The sequence below is a fragment of the Platalea leucorodia genome, assembly GCF_965183815.1.
Source record: "Platalea leucorodia genome assembly, chromosome: 9".
Classification (NCBI taxonomy): Eukaryota; Metazoa; Chordata; class Aves; order Pelecaniformes; family Threskiornithidae; genus Platalea; species Platalea leucorodia.
In genome coordinates this window covers 31,503,268-31,517,076 of record NC_138831.1, presented here as the reverse complement: position 1 = coordinate 31,517,076, position 13,809 = coordinate 31,503,268, and the positions used below count along the sequence as shown (strand labels likewise).

Below are 13,809 nucleotides of genomic sequence, written 5' to 3'. Positions count from 1 at the left end.
CTAAGGGTTCATGGCAGCAGTGTGGTTTTGAAAAAGTGGCTGCAGAAATAATCCAACAGTCCCCAGGACACAAACAAGGACGAATATCCAGAGAAACAGTCTGTCCACTACCATGGCAACATACTTCCAATCTTCAATGACCTAGAAGAAAAAGCCAATTAAAGATATTAGCAATTTGTCATATTCTTTTGCTCTTCCTCTTGCTAATGCTGAGGTTTTGTTTACAAAAAATAAAAGGAAACAAATCTCAAGGTTCAGAGAATAAACTGACTTTAGGCTTAGGAAGGGATTTTTCTTCTACAACCATTCTAGGCAGTGGAGAAAAATACTGTAAATATTTCTTAGCTGTCTTGTATGCATCAGGTACTGAGCGTGGCTGCTTGGTGGAAGCCAGTCCGGAAGGACCCACAGTATAATCCAGTTAAGGAATTTTTTTTTTTAATTTTAGTTTGCAGATGCTATTAATCTCAGTGGACAAAAATAGATGGTGTTTACTGCTGTTAAACAAGGTTAGCTTCAGAGTTCTTTTCTTATCAGCAGTCATCTTAATCAAGGGTTTTAATGCATATTAACACTGTTGCTTTTATTAAAATCCCCTTTTGCCTTGCATATGTTGTCTGTGAAAGTCATGGCCTTAGATTCTGTTCTCAAACTGAAGTGACTATCAGGCTATTATTGTGAAAGGGAAATATATCAATCTTCATTTACATCTCAGGAATGATTACTTTTTCCTCTCTCATTGATTCTAGTTACACATGGGACATCCTCACCTCAATGACTTTACCGTCCTTGTCAATTATCTCATGTCTTCTATTAGAACATTACATATTTTTCCTTCAGTGCACACTTTTAATTTCCACTGCTGCTAATGGGAATTGTGTGCTTCTGAAATCAGACTATAGTAAATGTACATGAACAGTTGTTATCAGACTGTGATAATGAAGGAAGAAAGCAGAGATTAAAATTATAAATGTATAAAAGTGATATGTAATATCAGAGGACCTTGTGTGAAAAGTATTCAATTAATTTTTATTGTATAAAATACCCTCGAAAAATGTTCTTAATATCAAGTGGAGGCTTTGTAGATCCTTTAGTATGCAACACATTCTTGCAAGAATTTCTGAGCCACTAGAAAACTTCTTTTCTGCTCTATGAAGTCTGCTTCTGTTCAGTCAGTTTCAATGTTTACAAGCTCATGTCTAATGTTAATAGCTGATATTCTTTATTTATATTGACAGTAATTTCAGCTAATGGAAAACATGAAATACTCAGCAGCATGCTCCTCAAGGGACTTATGCAAGATCAGGAACCAGACTTTATTTAATTTGCTTGGCTGAGGGAGGGAGAGCACAACAGGAATAGAGAACCTAGAGTCTGACTGGGATCTGGGTGAGAGAGAGGACGCTGGTAGGCATGAGGATGATTTTTCCTAACTATGGGTGCGTGTCTAAACAAAACTCTGAACCATCTGAGTTTTTCCAAGCATTATTCACAGTGTATTTATATCAGCTTTAGTGTGCTAGCTAGTAGCACATAAGTAGGGCAAGTGAATAGGGCAGCAGCAGCACTGCTTAAACGCATCCTGGATAAAGTACTTCTAATAGCCAAAAACGAGTCTGATTTAACTCAAATGAAAGAAGTGTCAGCTCTGCTGGCATTAGGATTTTGATCCTACCCCTCGTGTTTGCCATATATGGACAGATATCTTATCCTGGAGTGGGTGTTTGCAAAAGCATTTTACCAATTTTACTAAATCTTCCTTCTATGCCCAGTTAGGTAAATAAATGCTTGAGCTGCAGGTAGGTTGTTTCTGGTTAACATGGCCTGGCCATGGGTTAAGTCATAGTCTTATTGAATACAATGGGGAAAAATACTCTTTTTCTGACCTGGAACAGAATATTATTTTTTTCACCTGCCAAACACTACTTGAATGTGACAACGCAGCTTTTTCAAGGGTGTATCATGACTTACTGGGCAATCAGCATTCTCTCTTTGTAGAAATAGCCATGTTACTTTCCAGGAGAGTATCGGCGTTTACCAAATTGCTGTTCATTAAGTTCTTTAAATGGCAAAAATTATTTCCTCTTATAAGCTATAGCTAGAATCTCTCTAAAAACTTTAGAATAGCTAGGGAGTTCAAATATGCTTTCTGAAGAACAGTGTGTTACAGAGGAGGGCAGGAGATGAAGTTTGGAAAGACCGGGATGATTTCTCATTTTTACTTACACTCTGGTCGTTGTCATCGCTTTTCATGTGCTCTGCTATAAAACTGACTCCATCAATTGCTTCTTGGACTTCAGGAGAAAATTTCATGCCTGTTCTTAACCTAAAATCTCGATGGCTGCTGACATTGTCAAGAGTCTCAGTGATTTTCATATCATATTTTTTGGCAGAGGCTGTATTCAAAAAATAGGTAGAGTTCTTGTAGAAGTCAGCTGGGTCCATACAAGGATTTTCTGCTTTTGTCTTTTTGCAGTTGCACAGCTTTTGCCGTGGAGAATTATGTTCTGGACGCTTCATGAACAGATAGGCTGGGAGTCTTTCAAGGAAAACCAGCTTTACCCAAGGGGGCATAGTGTGAGTACTTGGAGATCTATGGTGGACATTGAGTACACAGACACTGGTCACTATGGAGAAGGTCACTAGTACCATTGTAAACATGAGATACTTCCCAATCAGTGGAACATCTAGAGATGTTGGAGGGACAATTTTGGAGATCAGCAGCAAGAACACAGTCAAGGCAAGCAACACGGATATGCATAAGGTCATTTTTTCACCGCAGTCTGAAGGCAAGTAGAACACCAGGATGGCTAAGGACGTAATTAGCACACAGGGAATTATAAGATTGATGGTATAAAAGAGAGGTTTCCTTTTAATAATGAAGTCATATGTCACATCGACATAACTGGGGTCCAAAGGATTTACAGTCCTTCTTCCTGGGAGGGCTACGATGTCCCACTCTCCACTTGGCGTAAAGTCGTCCATGCTTGCCATGGAAGTTTTAAGCACCATATCAATTTCTGTATGATCGTATGTCCAAGACCTGAACTTTAATGTGCAGTTTTGTTGATCAAATGGGAAATGCTTAACTTCAATCTTGCAGGCACTCTTGTAAATGGCTGGTGGCAACCAGCAAATGCTTCCATTATTCTTTACAATTGCATTTGTGTATAGTGAAACTTCATATGTGCCATCCGCACTAATGAAACAAGAGGAAAGAAAAAGGAGAGAAGATAATAAAACATTAAGAGGAAAAACATAGCTCGAAACAGAAGCACTCTGACATTCTTGGTCTTGTGGGCCTCAGTTGTTTCTAGCATCAAAGTTTAGTAATATTTTGATTTTTAAATCTATGTTGTAGGGAGCTATAACTTGATAGGGAGATTAATGTACGCATTTCTTCCAGTCAGAGAATTGATATTTGGTCCAATACTTACAAAAATTATTTTATACAATCATTATTAAATAATAAATATGCATCTCTATTTCATCCAAAGAACTCAAAGTATTTTGTAAATGTTTGTTAAAGTAATTAAGGCTTACTACATCTCCGAAGGCTGAGTAAAAACAAGATCATCCAGCATGAAAATGGAGGTAACTTTTTGATCTGGAACACAGCCATTGCTAAGAGCACGCAGCAGCACTCCTAAATGACTTGGGTGAGGAAATAAGGATGAGCAGTGTTAGTTAGAAATGCAGGGAGATTGTAGGCAGAAGAAATGTAATTATATGGTTTATAATTTATTGTGTCACTCCGGTTAATGTTTACTTATTACAAAACCAGGGCAGACAAGCCATAGTGTTCTTAAGGCCCACAAATAATCTTGGCTTTGTATCTCCTCCAACTGCCGAGCTTCCACTGGGAGAGTCTTGTATGTTTTGATGGGCCCTTTAATTCAGGGAGAAGATCAGTATCAGTCAGTAGTCAGTATCTACTCCTGTCCAATGTTTCTGGGCAAACAACTTAGGGCTGTTCAACCTAGGAAGTATCCTGAGGTAGAACTGTGAAGTGGTCAATTGCTGGTAAATATTATTGAAATTTAGTGTTTCTGAGTGTATTCACTGCATCTTCTCAAGTGTGCTATGCAATACCTTTCAAACTCAGCCAACCGGGCTACCAAGGAAAATGTAACAGTAGGAAGGAACAACTATTAGTGACTGTCTTTCTTGAGAGATGAGGAAACTCAAAGGTTTGTTCCTATGTCAATCAATTGCTTTTATTAAAAACTGTGACTGCAGAGAAGAGTCTGGACTAGATACATCCCACATGCCTTCCTTTTGATAAACAAATATCCATGTAAAGAAATGCACGTAACCTAAAGACAGTATGTTACCTGCAAAAATATAAGACCAAACTCACTGCAAGTGTAAATGAATAAAGTTCAACTGACTATAGTTAAGTAGCACCCTTCTATTTCAGTGGAAATGTGCCCCTTAAAAGTTAACAAAAAGTCTAATGAATCACTTGCTTGTTGACAAGACATCATGGAAAATAGAGGTACTTCAGTGCTAAGGTTGATTCTTTTCCTAAGCAGAGAAGTGCTACAAGTATCCAAGGCTTGGCACACGTGTAGCTGTTGTCCAGATCAGTTACATTTGGCTCTGGAAGGGCCTGGTGTTGCAAAGCCTGGTGCTTGCCACTGAGCTGAGACCCTGGAAGCTAATTCATGTAGGCAGCAAAACAAGCAGATGCAGAAGCGAGTGGCTACAGCATACAAGGCCCATTAGTTCATTGCCAATAAAATTCCTATTAGTAAAGAAATTGTATCTTATTTCTCACGCCTGTATCTCCCTGAGTTAGATTTACCATTATACTGTACAATGTACTGGGTAGACTCCTGGGCTGAGACTATGTAGGTTCTTCTGCTGGCTGCCCCTGGCTCAGCGGTGGGACAGAGGCTGGGCTGCTGGTGCTGTCTCAGTGCCCTCTGCGGTCCTGTGCACAGCCTACATAGGGACAGAGCTGTGGGGCATGGGGATGCTCTTTGTGTTTTCCTTAGCACCTTCTTGAACTGGCTGATGCCTATGAACACTGCTTCAACAGCAGAAATTTACAGGGGCTTGTCCTTTATCTAAAATTTTAATTTGAAGCTTTGTACTAATGTAAGACTCCAATATGGTGAGGCTAAAAGCTTGTTCCTGTACATTTAAGAAGCCTTGTAAAACTGTTTCTTTCCATTCTTACAATCCATTAAATGGTATCGTTTGGGGAATAAGGAAGAAAGAAGCAGAGGGCGGGGGCACATTTTACCAGAACAAGATTTGACCAGGCAGAGTACATCCTAATCCACGGGCTGAATTATTTTGTGATTAATACAATAGCTTTTAGTCTTTCTCAAATCTGATTTCCAGTAGTAGGATTCCAGGGACTTAACTTAGTTATATATAAACTTCCTAGGTTTCCCATCTGTATATGTTCATAAACTGTTATATGTTCATGAATTCATTGGTTTTCAAAGTATTATGAAAGGATATTATAAGTTTTGATTTTTTTTTTTTCCCCGAAGACTTGATATCATCTACTTCAAGGCTTTGCTAGAGACTTAAAAACAAAAAAAACCCCAACAAAACAAAACTGGCAGTTAGCTCTTTGTTTGAAAGAACTGAAGTATGGTCTAGCGCCAAGCTTTTATTTTTCTCAGTACTGTAAAGCAACAGGGCCAAATGTTGACAGATTTATTATTTATTATTTATTATTTATTATTTATTATTTATTATTTATTATTTATTATTTATTATTTATTCTTATAATTGATTTTTTTAATGCTTTATGAAAATAGAACAGAATTTGTTTTTGTAAATGAATATTAACTCATGGAGTTCTGGTACTTGTGAACTTTGTAACAGATTTATGTCCTGGAGTCTGTGGTGGAAGGGGTGGGGGGAGAAGAAGTAGGAGACAAAAATGTGGCTCAGAACCTGAGATGTCCGATAGAATTCCAGATGTCTTGTCTTCTTGCAAACATGACCAGTGTACGGCTGCACTTCTACTTAAAATTCATGCTTTCCATATAGTCTAGTTTGATACAGATCTGTGTCTCGGTTGTGAGCCTTGTCACGGATCCTCTGGTGTTGTAACAGCTCACGCTGCAGATATGCTCCAGGTCTGCCAGAATTTCTTTAACCAGAGCCCTGATTTTACTAAAATTATCTTTGAGGCCATACCCCAGTCAGATACACTTGATACTGGCTAAAAGTTACAAAATTCAGTTTTAGAATTTTGTCTGACCTACTTCATTGGTTCTGATGCTTGTTTCTTGATACATAGTTAAAATTTTGTTCACTGTCTGCATAAACTACAGAAGTTTTACTTACTTATTGTAAAGCACAATGTCTGGCAACCAGATGTGTTTTGCAGGTATTCTCAGCTTATTTATTCCTTCGTAGTCAGAGGGCTTCCAAGCCAAACGATAATCAATCCACTCCTAAGAGAAGAATTGTACAGTAGTGATGGGAGTATCCAGACCAGCACAAACAAAACAATCACTGTAATGGGGCGAAAGCAGTCACATTTGGGGTTTGCAAGAGCATGCCTCTGTGGCTTACGTTACCTGGTTCAACCAGACGTTTGTAGTCATGATCTGCTCCCGTTCATTCTGCAGGGAAAAAGAGAGAGGAAAAGCTGTCCTCTAAAATGGTTCACTTTATTGCAGTAATAAGATTTATTCAGTGGGCTTTCGAGGATATTTCCAACTGCGCAGTATGATTTCATCTAGTGTATTTCAAGACAGGCACTTCTCTGCTGGTAAGATGGCCAGTCTTGTGCACACACAAATAAATAGTAACCCCACAAGTATAGAACTCCAAGTGGCTTTTAACAAGGACAGTTGTGACTGAAGTGAGTGTGGCTATTTGGGAACAATTACCACCACCCTGCTGAGCTGGTTTCCCCCCGCCCCGTGCCCTGTGGATTTGATTTGAAACAGAAGGCACATTTGACCACCAGGAAGGCCTAGATTAACTTGTGTGAGGTTTATGTAAGGTTTGCCATATAAGCTCTCAGCTGGCAGTCTCTGCTTCGTGGAACTGCTGTCTCTCTGGAGCAGTCCAGAAGAGAAATCTGTCTGCAGCAGATCTGTGTGGCTGGGACTCTACTGAAGGGACAAGGTACGAGGTCAAAGAGTCAGGAGTATTTTTGCAGGAAAACAAGTTAATTCTCCAATACTGAAGATGCTTGTTAGATTGTCAGAGCCTATAAGATGCCCAATTTTGCTTTCTGCTGGAAGAGTGAGGATATAGAGGGCTGGGGACTGAGCTGTGCCATTCTTGATGCTTGTCCATTCATCTATTCTGTTTAGCTTGTTGATCGCTGGGGCCTGTGGGGGCAAGATACCTTGGTTTTTATGCCCAGAATTTGCAGTCTGGGAGGACACTGTGCTAGCGATGGCAGTGCACTGCGTGAGAACGCATGTCTCTGTCCAGGTGGAATTCTACAGGAGAGAGGGAGCACTTGTCCCAGAGTGATCTGGTATACATGACAGTATATCCTGTATAAATCAGCCTGCACATGTGTATGAAAGCTCATCTGTTTGTACAATTTCCCTTATGTTCCATCAGTGTCTCTCTCTTTTCCTTTTGAATTTCAGAATATAAACTATATAAGTCTCTTAAAGTTTGCAGCCGTCCAGTCACTGGCCCATACACAAATTCTGGCAGGGAAGCAGTCATCTGTATCCTCTTTTTCATCCAGGGAGAGAGCAGCAGAGTTGAAAGCTCTGATTCAGGAAATTATTCCCACTTATGTGCTGGATCTTGTTCCCACTGCAGTCAACACTAAACCTCTCTTGGCATTGAGGTGTGTATTTGTACCTTGGAAGAACTGTTAAACACACACTAACCTTGTGAGTGAAAATGTCTTTCAGACCCATTGAAGTAATTTTTATTGAATATGAGGAGTTGCTTACATGAGGATTGTTTTAACCATGTTAAGCTATTCCATCCGGAGCTAACATGTCTTTTTCTTTACAACATTTGACTATTCTTTGCTGATATGCCTGATATGCCATGAGATTTTGAGCTGGCTTCGTAGCTTGTTTTCAGGCCATTCAGCCACATTTCTTTGATGCAGGCAGCAGAAGATGGTTTAGCATTGTGTACACAGTCCAGGGTAGATCCTGACCTGGTATAACTTACTGGAGCTGTACTGAAATCAGTGGAATGATTTTGATTTTTTGATCAATGGAATTTTATTGAATGAAGATCTGGCTGCTGTCCTTTATTGCTTAGGCATAGACTGATCTCCCTGTTGCAGCTGCATTCTGAAGTATAAAACCAGTAAATCACATGTATGGGCCCTGCCTACTAAGCGTTGTCATGTAAACTAGAAAATAACAGAGACGTAGTAATACCAATAGGACTTCTTCTTAGAGTGCTGTGCAGATAGTAATGAATGAAAAGGCATAACCTAATTTGAACTTACCACGCTGATGAGCTGTGCCAGGGAAACCTGCAGTTCTATAGATACCAACTGGGATGAGTTGACAGCTGGTCGAATTAACTTATTGTACCTGTCGGGACTCAGTAGGTGGTTCATTAGCTTTTCTTCAGCATCTGCTGCGATGCTTCCTGTAAAACATCACATAACAGGATTATAGAAGGGAGACCAAGTGACATGATGTAGGGATCACAGAATTTCTGTGCATCAGATTGTCTTCATGAAATAATGAGGGCTTTTGATTTTTCTAAAGACTGTAGGCCTGTGTGAACAGAAGTATCTGGTGCTTGCACCAATATCTGTTCTGCTGAAGTTGACTGTCTGTCACAGAGCATAGACCAAAGCAGATAAATCAGAACTCTTTGGGTTTTTTTCACAGTAAAATGTGACACTCAAATTGATAGATACTTTTGGGAGTACATTCAGAAATAGAAACTGGGAGCAAGCCACCCTCTTAATAACAGAAGAAGAATGTTTCAACAATCCAAACGCAGGGAGTCTGGCTGTGACTTCTCTCTTTAGTGTCGTAGGAGAGAGAGTTGCAGGCATACGCACAGATTGGAAGACTCTCATCTGTGTAGGGAAAACCAGGGGATGAGCTGCAGGAGTCATAAGGGTTTTTTAATGATTGGGAGTTCTTTGGTAGCTAGTGATGCTTCTGTTTCAAAACGGTTTTATTTGAAAACCTGAGGCAGTATGTAAGCCTTATTTTATGTGGAAATGAAACCTGATTTATGGACTAGCACAAATACTGTAAATCTTAGATGGCCAAAGCTGGAGTTCAGTGACTGTGAAATATAGTATCTGCAGGATACTATCAAAGAAGCCTGAACATTCTCCATGGAGCACAACAGCTTATGGCACAACCCCAGAGGTAACTGGATCCGTTCCCATGTTCTTGCATGTGCTTTTTAAAGCCATTCTAGTGGACTTTTCAATCTGCTATTGGCTACATAATAATACTGATGACTAATGTCCTGGTGCCATCCTGCCAACAGAATTGACTCAGAGAGATTCTGCTGTATGTCGAGTAATTCTGTGTTGTGTTATACAGCTGACAGTGATGGACACAGGTGTTAATGAAAATAGATTATAATCTGATAGAACAAATCTTCCATAGGAAAGGGCACCCAAATCACCCCTAGATATTGCAGAAATGAGGATAGTGTCCCTACAGCACACTTGCTTCATTATTCCCCAGAACAGTTCCACACAGTAAAAACCACCGGCCATGCAAGTACTTTAAATTTGTGGTACATTAATTAATTTGTTCAGTTTTTTTGTGTTGTAGCATATCCGTGAGATCCAGAGAAAGGCAGACATCAAAAGGCCAGGATCACATAAGCAGCCAAAGTTTGTGTGCATTTCTAGAAGGTGCCGAGTTTCCATGTGAACTGGGCTGTAAGTTGCTAGGGGGAACAAGTCTGTCTTGAAACTTGGTACTTCTGAATTCCACTGAGATTAAAAAAATACTATAAGAACTTCTTGTTTCTGATCCAGTAAGAAAGTGGAGAGACATAAAAGGAAACATCGTCAAACAGATTTTTCACATCTAAGAACAGCTTTTGCTCAAGCTCTGGGGAAAGGTTGAGATAAACACCAGGCTTGTTTTAATTCTTTTAAGACCAGCGTATGCTATGGCATTGGTAGAACAAATTTTGTCACATATACTTAACCATAACGTTGTTCTTCAGAATAGGCTTCTCAAATACTTCCCAAGCCACGTGGGAAAACTAATTTGGGTGAATACATCTGTGTTTGTCAGGTCGGTTTGTTTTTTGCGTCACACTTGCTTTGTACCTCCCCGCATGTCATTAAAGCCCTAGTACCATGTGATATTTTAATATTACATTTATTCTCAATGTAAGCCTGCCTAATCAAAGGCTTATCAGTCTAGAGCTATGCTGATCCTCACTAAGATCCAGATTCTGTTTTTTCTTGTGTATTGCAATCAAGATAGAGCTAAATTTTATACTATGAAGAAAATGGGGCTGCACTCTAGTAATGAATTCTTCTGTGTTTATAAGGATAGGTGAGAAGCCTTGTGGTAGCTAAAGAGAGAATCTTGGTTATTTTATTGTGTTGTTGTGTCTGTTTTTTTTTTTTTTTTTTTTAACAAACGTTTCCACTGTTGCATATGTAAGTGAGGTAAACAGATGGCTATAATTCAAATATAAATAAATTGTCATTTTGTTTTTCGTACAGTGGTCACTGAATGCTGCTAGCAAAGACAGTGAATTCTTGCTTGAATTGTTACATATCTTTTCACTGTGTTGCCGTCTTTTTCTGTAAATATTCTAGCATATGCAGTACTTGCTAAACAGCGAGTAAGAAGTAGGAACTGCAGAATATTTGCAGAAAGCTAATGCTGAATTTGTAATAATCCTATTCTCTGAAACCTGGTTTTAGCAATCATAGTCGTCTGGTCTGCAAATCAAAACGTACTGTGAGGTCTGCATGTCTGATGAGAACAGATCAGATTTCAAAGTACTGACTCTGTCAATAAACTTTATGCAGATGAATGGCAGGCCACGACTTAATTATAAAAAAGGGTTTGTTAAATAATGAATCCCTTTAAGAAATTATTATCTGTTATTAGGGAAGGGGTTCTGTAATGAATAATTCTTTATAAAATTGCCATCCCATCCCAACCTTTAAATAACTTAATCATCAGAAATAAAGATCGAAGGGGCTACTCTCATCTCACTAAGATGCCTGTATCAAATACCACTAGATGTCAGCAGTGCACTGCCTTAAAGGTTGCTAAATCCAATCTCTGTAAATAACTAGTGAAAAAGAGTGATTCTTGTATAATTTTTATAATCTATTTTCCATTACCAATCTACATATTAACCAGATGGCACCTAATGAGAACAAAATTACCAGGCATTCAAGTTCATCTTTATGTGCTTTTCATTATGTCAGTAGCCATGTATTTGAAACTCCTCTTTTTCCTCTCAGAGTTGGAAGAAATGGAAGTGCACTGTTTCCCTCGCAAATTGTTTTTTTCCAAATAGCAGTAACCACCAGAAATGTTGCAGAGGGTAGACTGACACTTTTAGACAAATGATTTTAACAAGAATGATGAAGCAGTCCTAATTCGGGGGTGGAGTATTTTTGTGTACTGAAAGCTGTAATAGAGAAAACGCATTGGGGTGGATCCTGAGCTATGGAAATTGTTTTAGCTTCACTGAACATGCTACACATCTGCTCCATGACAAGAAGAGCAAATTGCCACATAACTTGCAGTACACATTCTGCAGTAAGTTTGTTTTCTCTGCAGGAGTATGACCATTAAAAAAAAATCGCATCAGGATGCTTCCAGTTTCACAGCAGAAGAAACAAAACCACGGGCTTCATTCACTCCCCTGTGCAAACTTTCCCTTTTACATAGTCTAATTTAAATATATAGAATGAAGTAACTAGTCATCCTGTGTTACGTTGTTTATTTTCAGTGTAATGACAAATATGTTGGAGTGATTTCCACAGAACAGAATAAGGAGCAATGTTGACAAATACAGGCAAGTGCACTATTATCACTGTCTAAATTGCAAAATTTAACATAAGGCATGTTTCCTCCCTTTCCCTGACTTCAGTTATTTTAATAAATGTTGAAATAGCATTTGTTTAGAAATAATATATATTGTAGCATATGTTGTCATTTTTGTTCTTTCCTCTCTCACAAATAACTCATGTGGATAATATATATACCAAATTCTCATCTATAATTAGTAAAGAGCAAGCAAGAAGCAGCAATAAGACAATCTCATTATCTTTGAAATTACTTCGTGTTATTGTTACTTCTCAGCGTACTCTTGGGTAAAAAGATTTATATAACAACGCATGCTAATTTGGAATGCGTATTGTTCCAATGGAAATAGTGGTGAATTTACTGTATTTTAAAGACTGTTTTAATATCTACACTGCAATTAATGCAAACAAAAAGGAAATACTAATGGGTTTAAAAGTGTGCAATCTAAGAATCTAAAGTAGGCCCTCACTCTTCACTTGTTACAAAGCAGATGTTTTCTGAAGTTGCCTTTCAGTGACTGAAGAAACAAAACAACTGTGGGATGAATAGGTAATTATGGGAAAGATGTGATTTTTGTCTCAGTTCAATTTCAGCCAGTTTCACTCTGAACACTTCAGTGGAGTCTCTCCGTGTGAAGAAGCTCCCACGGTAAATGCACTATTTCATGCTGCTGTCGGGCTGTGCGTGTTGGCTAAAACATGTGCAAGAAATCCTGGTGGACTGAAGAAAATGTTCTTAATGTATATTTGCTTTTTTTTAGCATATATTTACATATTTCAACTTAATTTAAACCATTTACATATTAATCAAACAATTAGGAAGTATGAACTTTGCAAAATATATGAACTTGAGCCAATAATTGTAGAGGGATGAAATCTGTCTTATTTATGGTTCATGTCATGGTCCATTTTTTATTTTTTCACTCTCCGCGCAATACCTGCTTTTCCCATCAGACATGATCCTGGGAGCATCTAAAGGGATATTATTTAGTGATTATCATTGTCATCTCCTACTGTTCTGTCATTTTATGTCCAACTTACTGTCTGTCCATATCCATCGTAGTGGATTTGCTGATACCGAATGAGCCAGAAACAACACTAAAATAATCAATTTCATGCATCCTCTTAAAGTCTGCAACCTATTGAGGTGATAGTTACAAATTGTCTGAGAGCTTATATCACAGTCCTACCTCCTAGCCCCAAAAGCTGTCGCTGTTCTGCAAACTGTATCTGAAAGAAAAGATCACTTACCGTTAAAATAAAAGGAGCCCACTACAAAGAGAAAAAGGGTGTACGTATTCCTCATGGCAATAACAAGAAGAGGTGGATTACTGTTCTTCAGTTAAGACAGCTGGCAATAGGCTCTGTTGTCAGGGATGCACAAGGAAGAGATGTAAAAGCAAACCTGAATCTTGGAGGTATTAAATGCCTGGAAACAGACAGACAGTAGGACCTGGCAGAAGCATGCTGCAAAGTGGAGTTTCGTGAGCATAATGGTCCCTCCCCCTTTGCAGCTGTTTAAAGAGCTTTCTGAAGAGGAAAAGCACATAAGAAGAGGGAACATAATGTGATAATGTTGAATGAGAGGAAATGAAAGAGCAAGCTAAGGAATATCATCTGCAAAACACAACTGCTTAATTCTTGCTACTAGATAACATTTAGAAGGCTTTCTGGTTAATAAGTGCAATGGGTGGGAATGGCTGTGTGGGAAGGGCTGGATCTAACTCTGTGCCATAAGACCTGTTAGTGAAAGACATGTCAATAAGTTATAGCCCTCGCAGAGGGTGATTCTCTATGTCAAGAGAAAAAGTTGATTGCCTACTGCCAACCCTTTTCCATTCCAA

General features: G+C 38.8%; 1 protein-coding gene across 1 annotated transcript; it reads right to left on the bottom strand.

Moving 5' to 3' along the window:
• CHRNB4 (cholinergic receptor nicotinic beta 4 subunit) lies at positions 1-13,271 on the bottom strand (the record flags this gene model as incomplete). The annotated part of the gene is made up of 6 exons (XM_082321648.1): positions 1-141; positions 2,227-3,199; positions 6,316-6,425; positions 6,552-6,596; positions 8,420-8,565; positions 13,217-13,271. 6 exons carry the CDS (start codon positions 13,269-13,271, stop codon positions 1-3), a joined length of 1,470 nt encoding a protein of 489 aa, XP_082177774.1.
• Between the last annotated feature and the right edge of the window lie 538 nt (positions 13,272-13,809).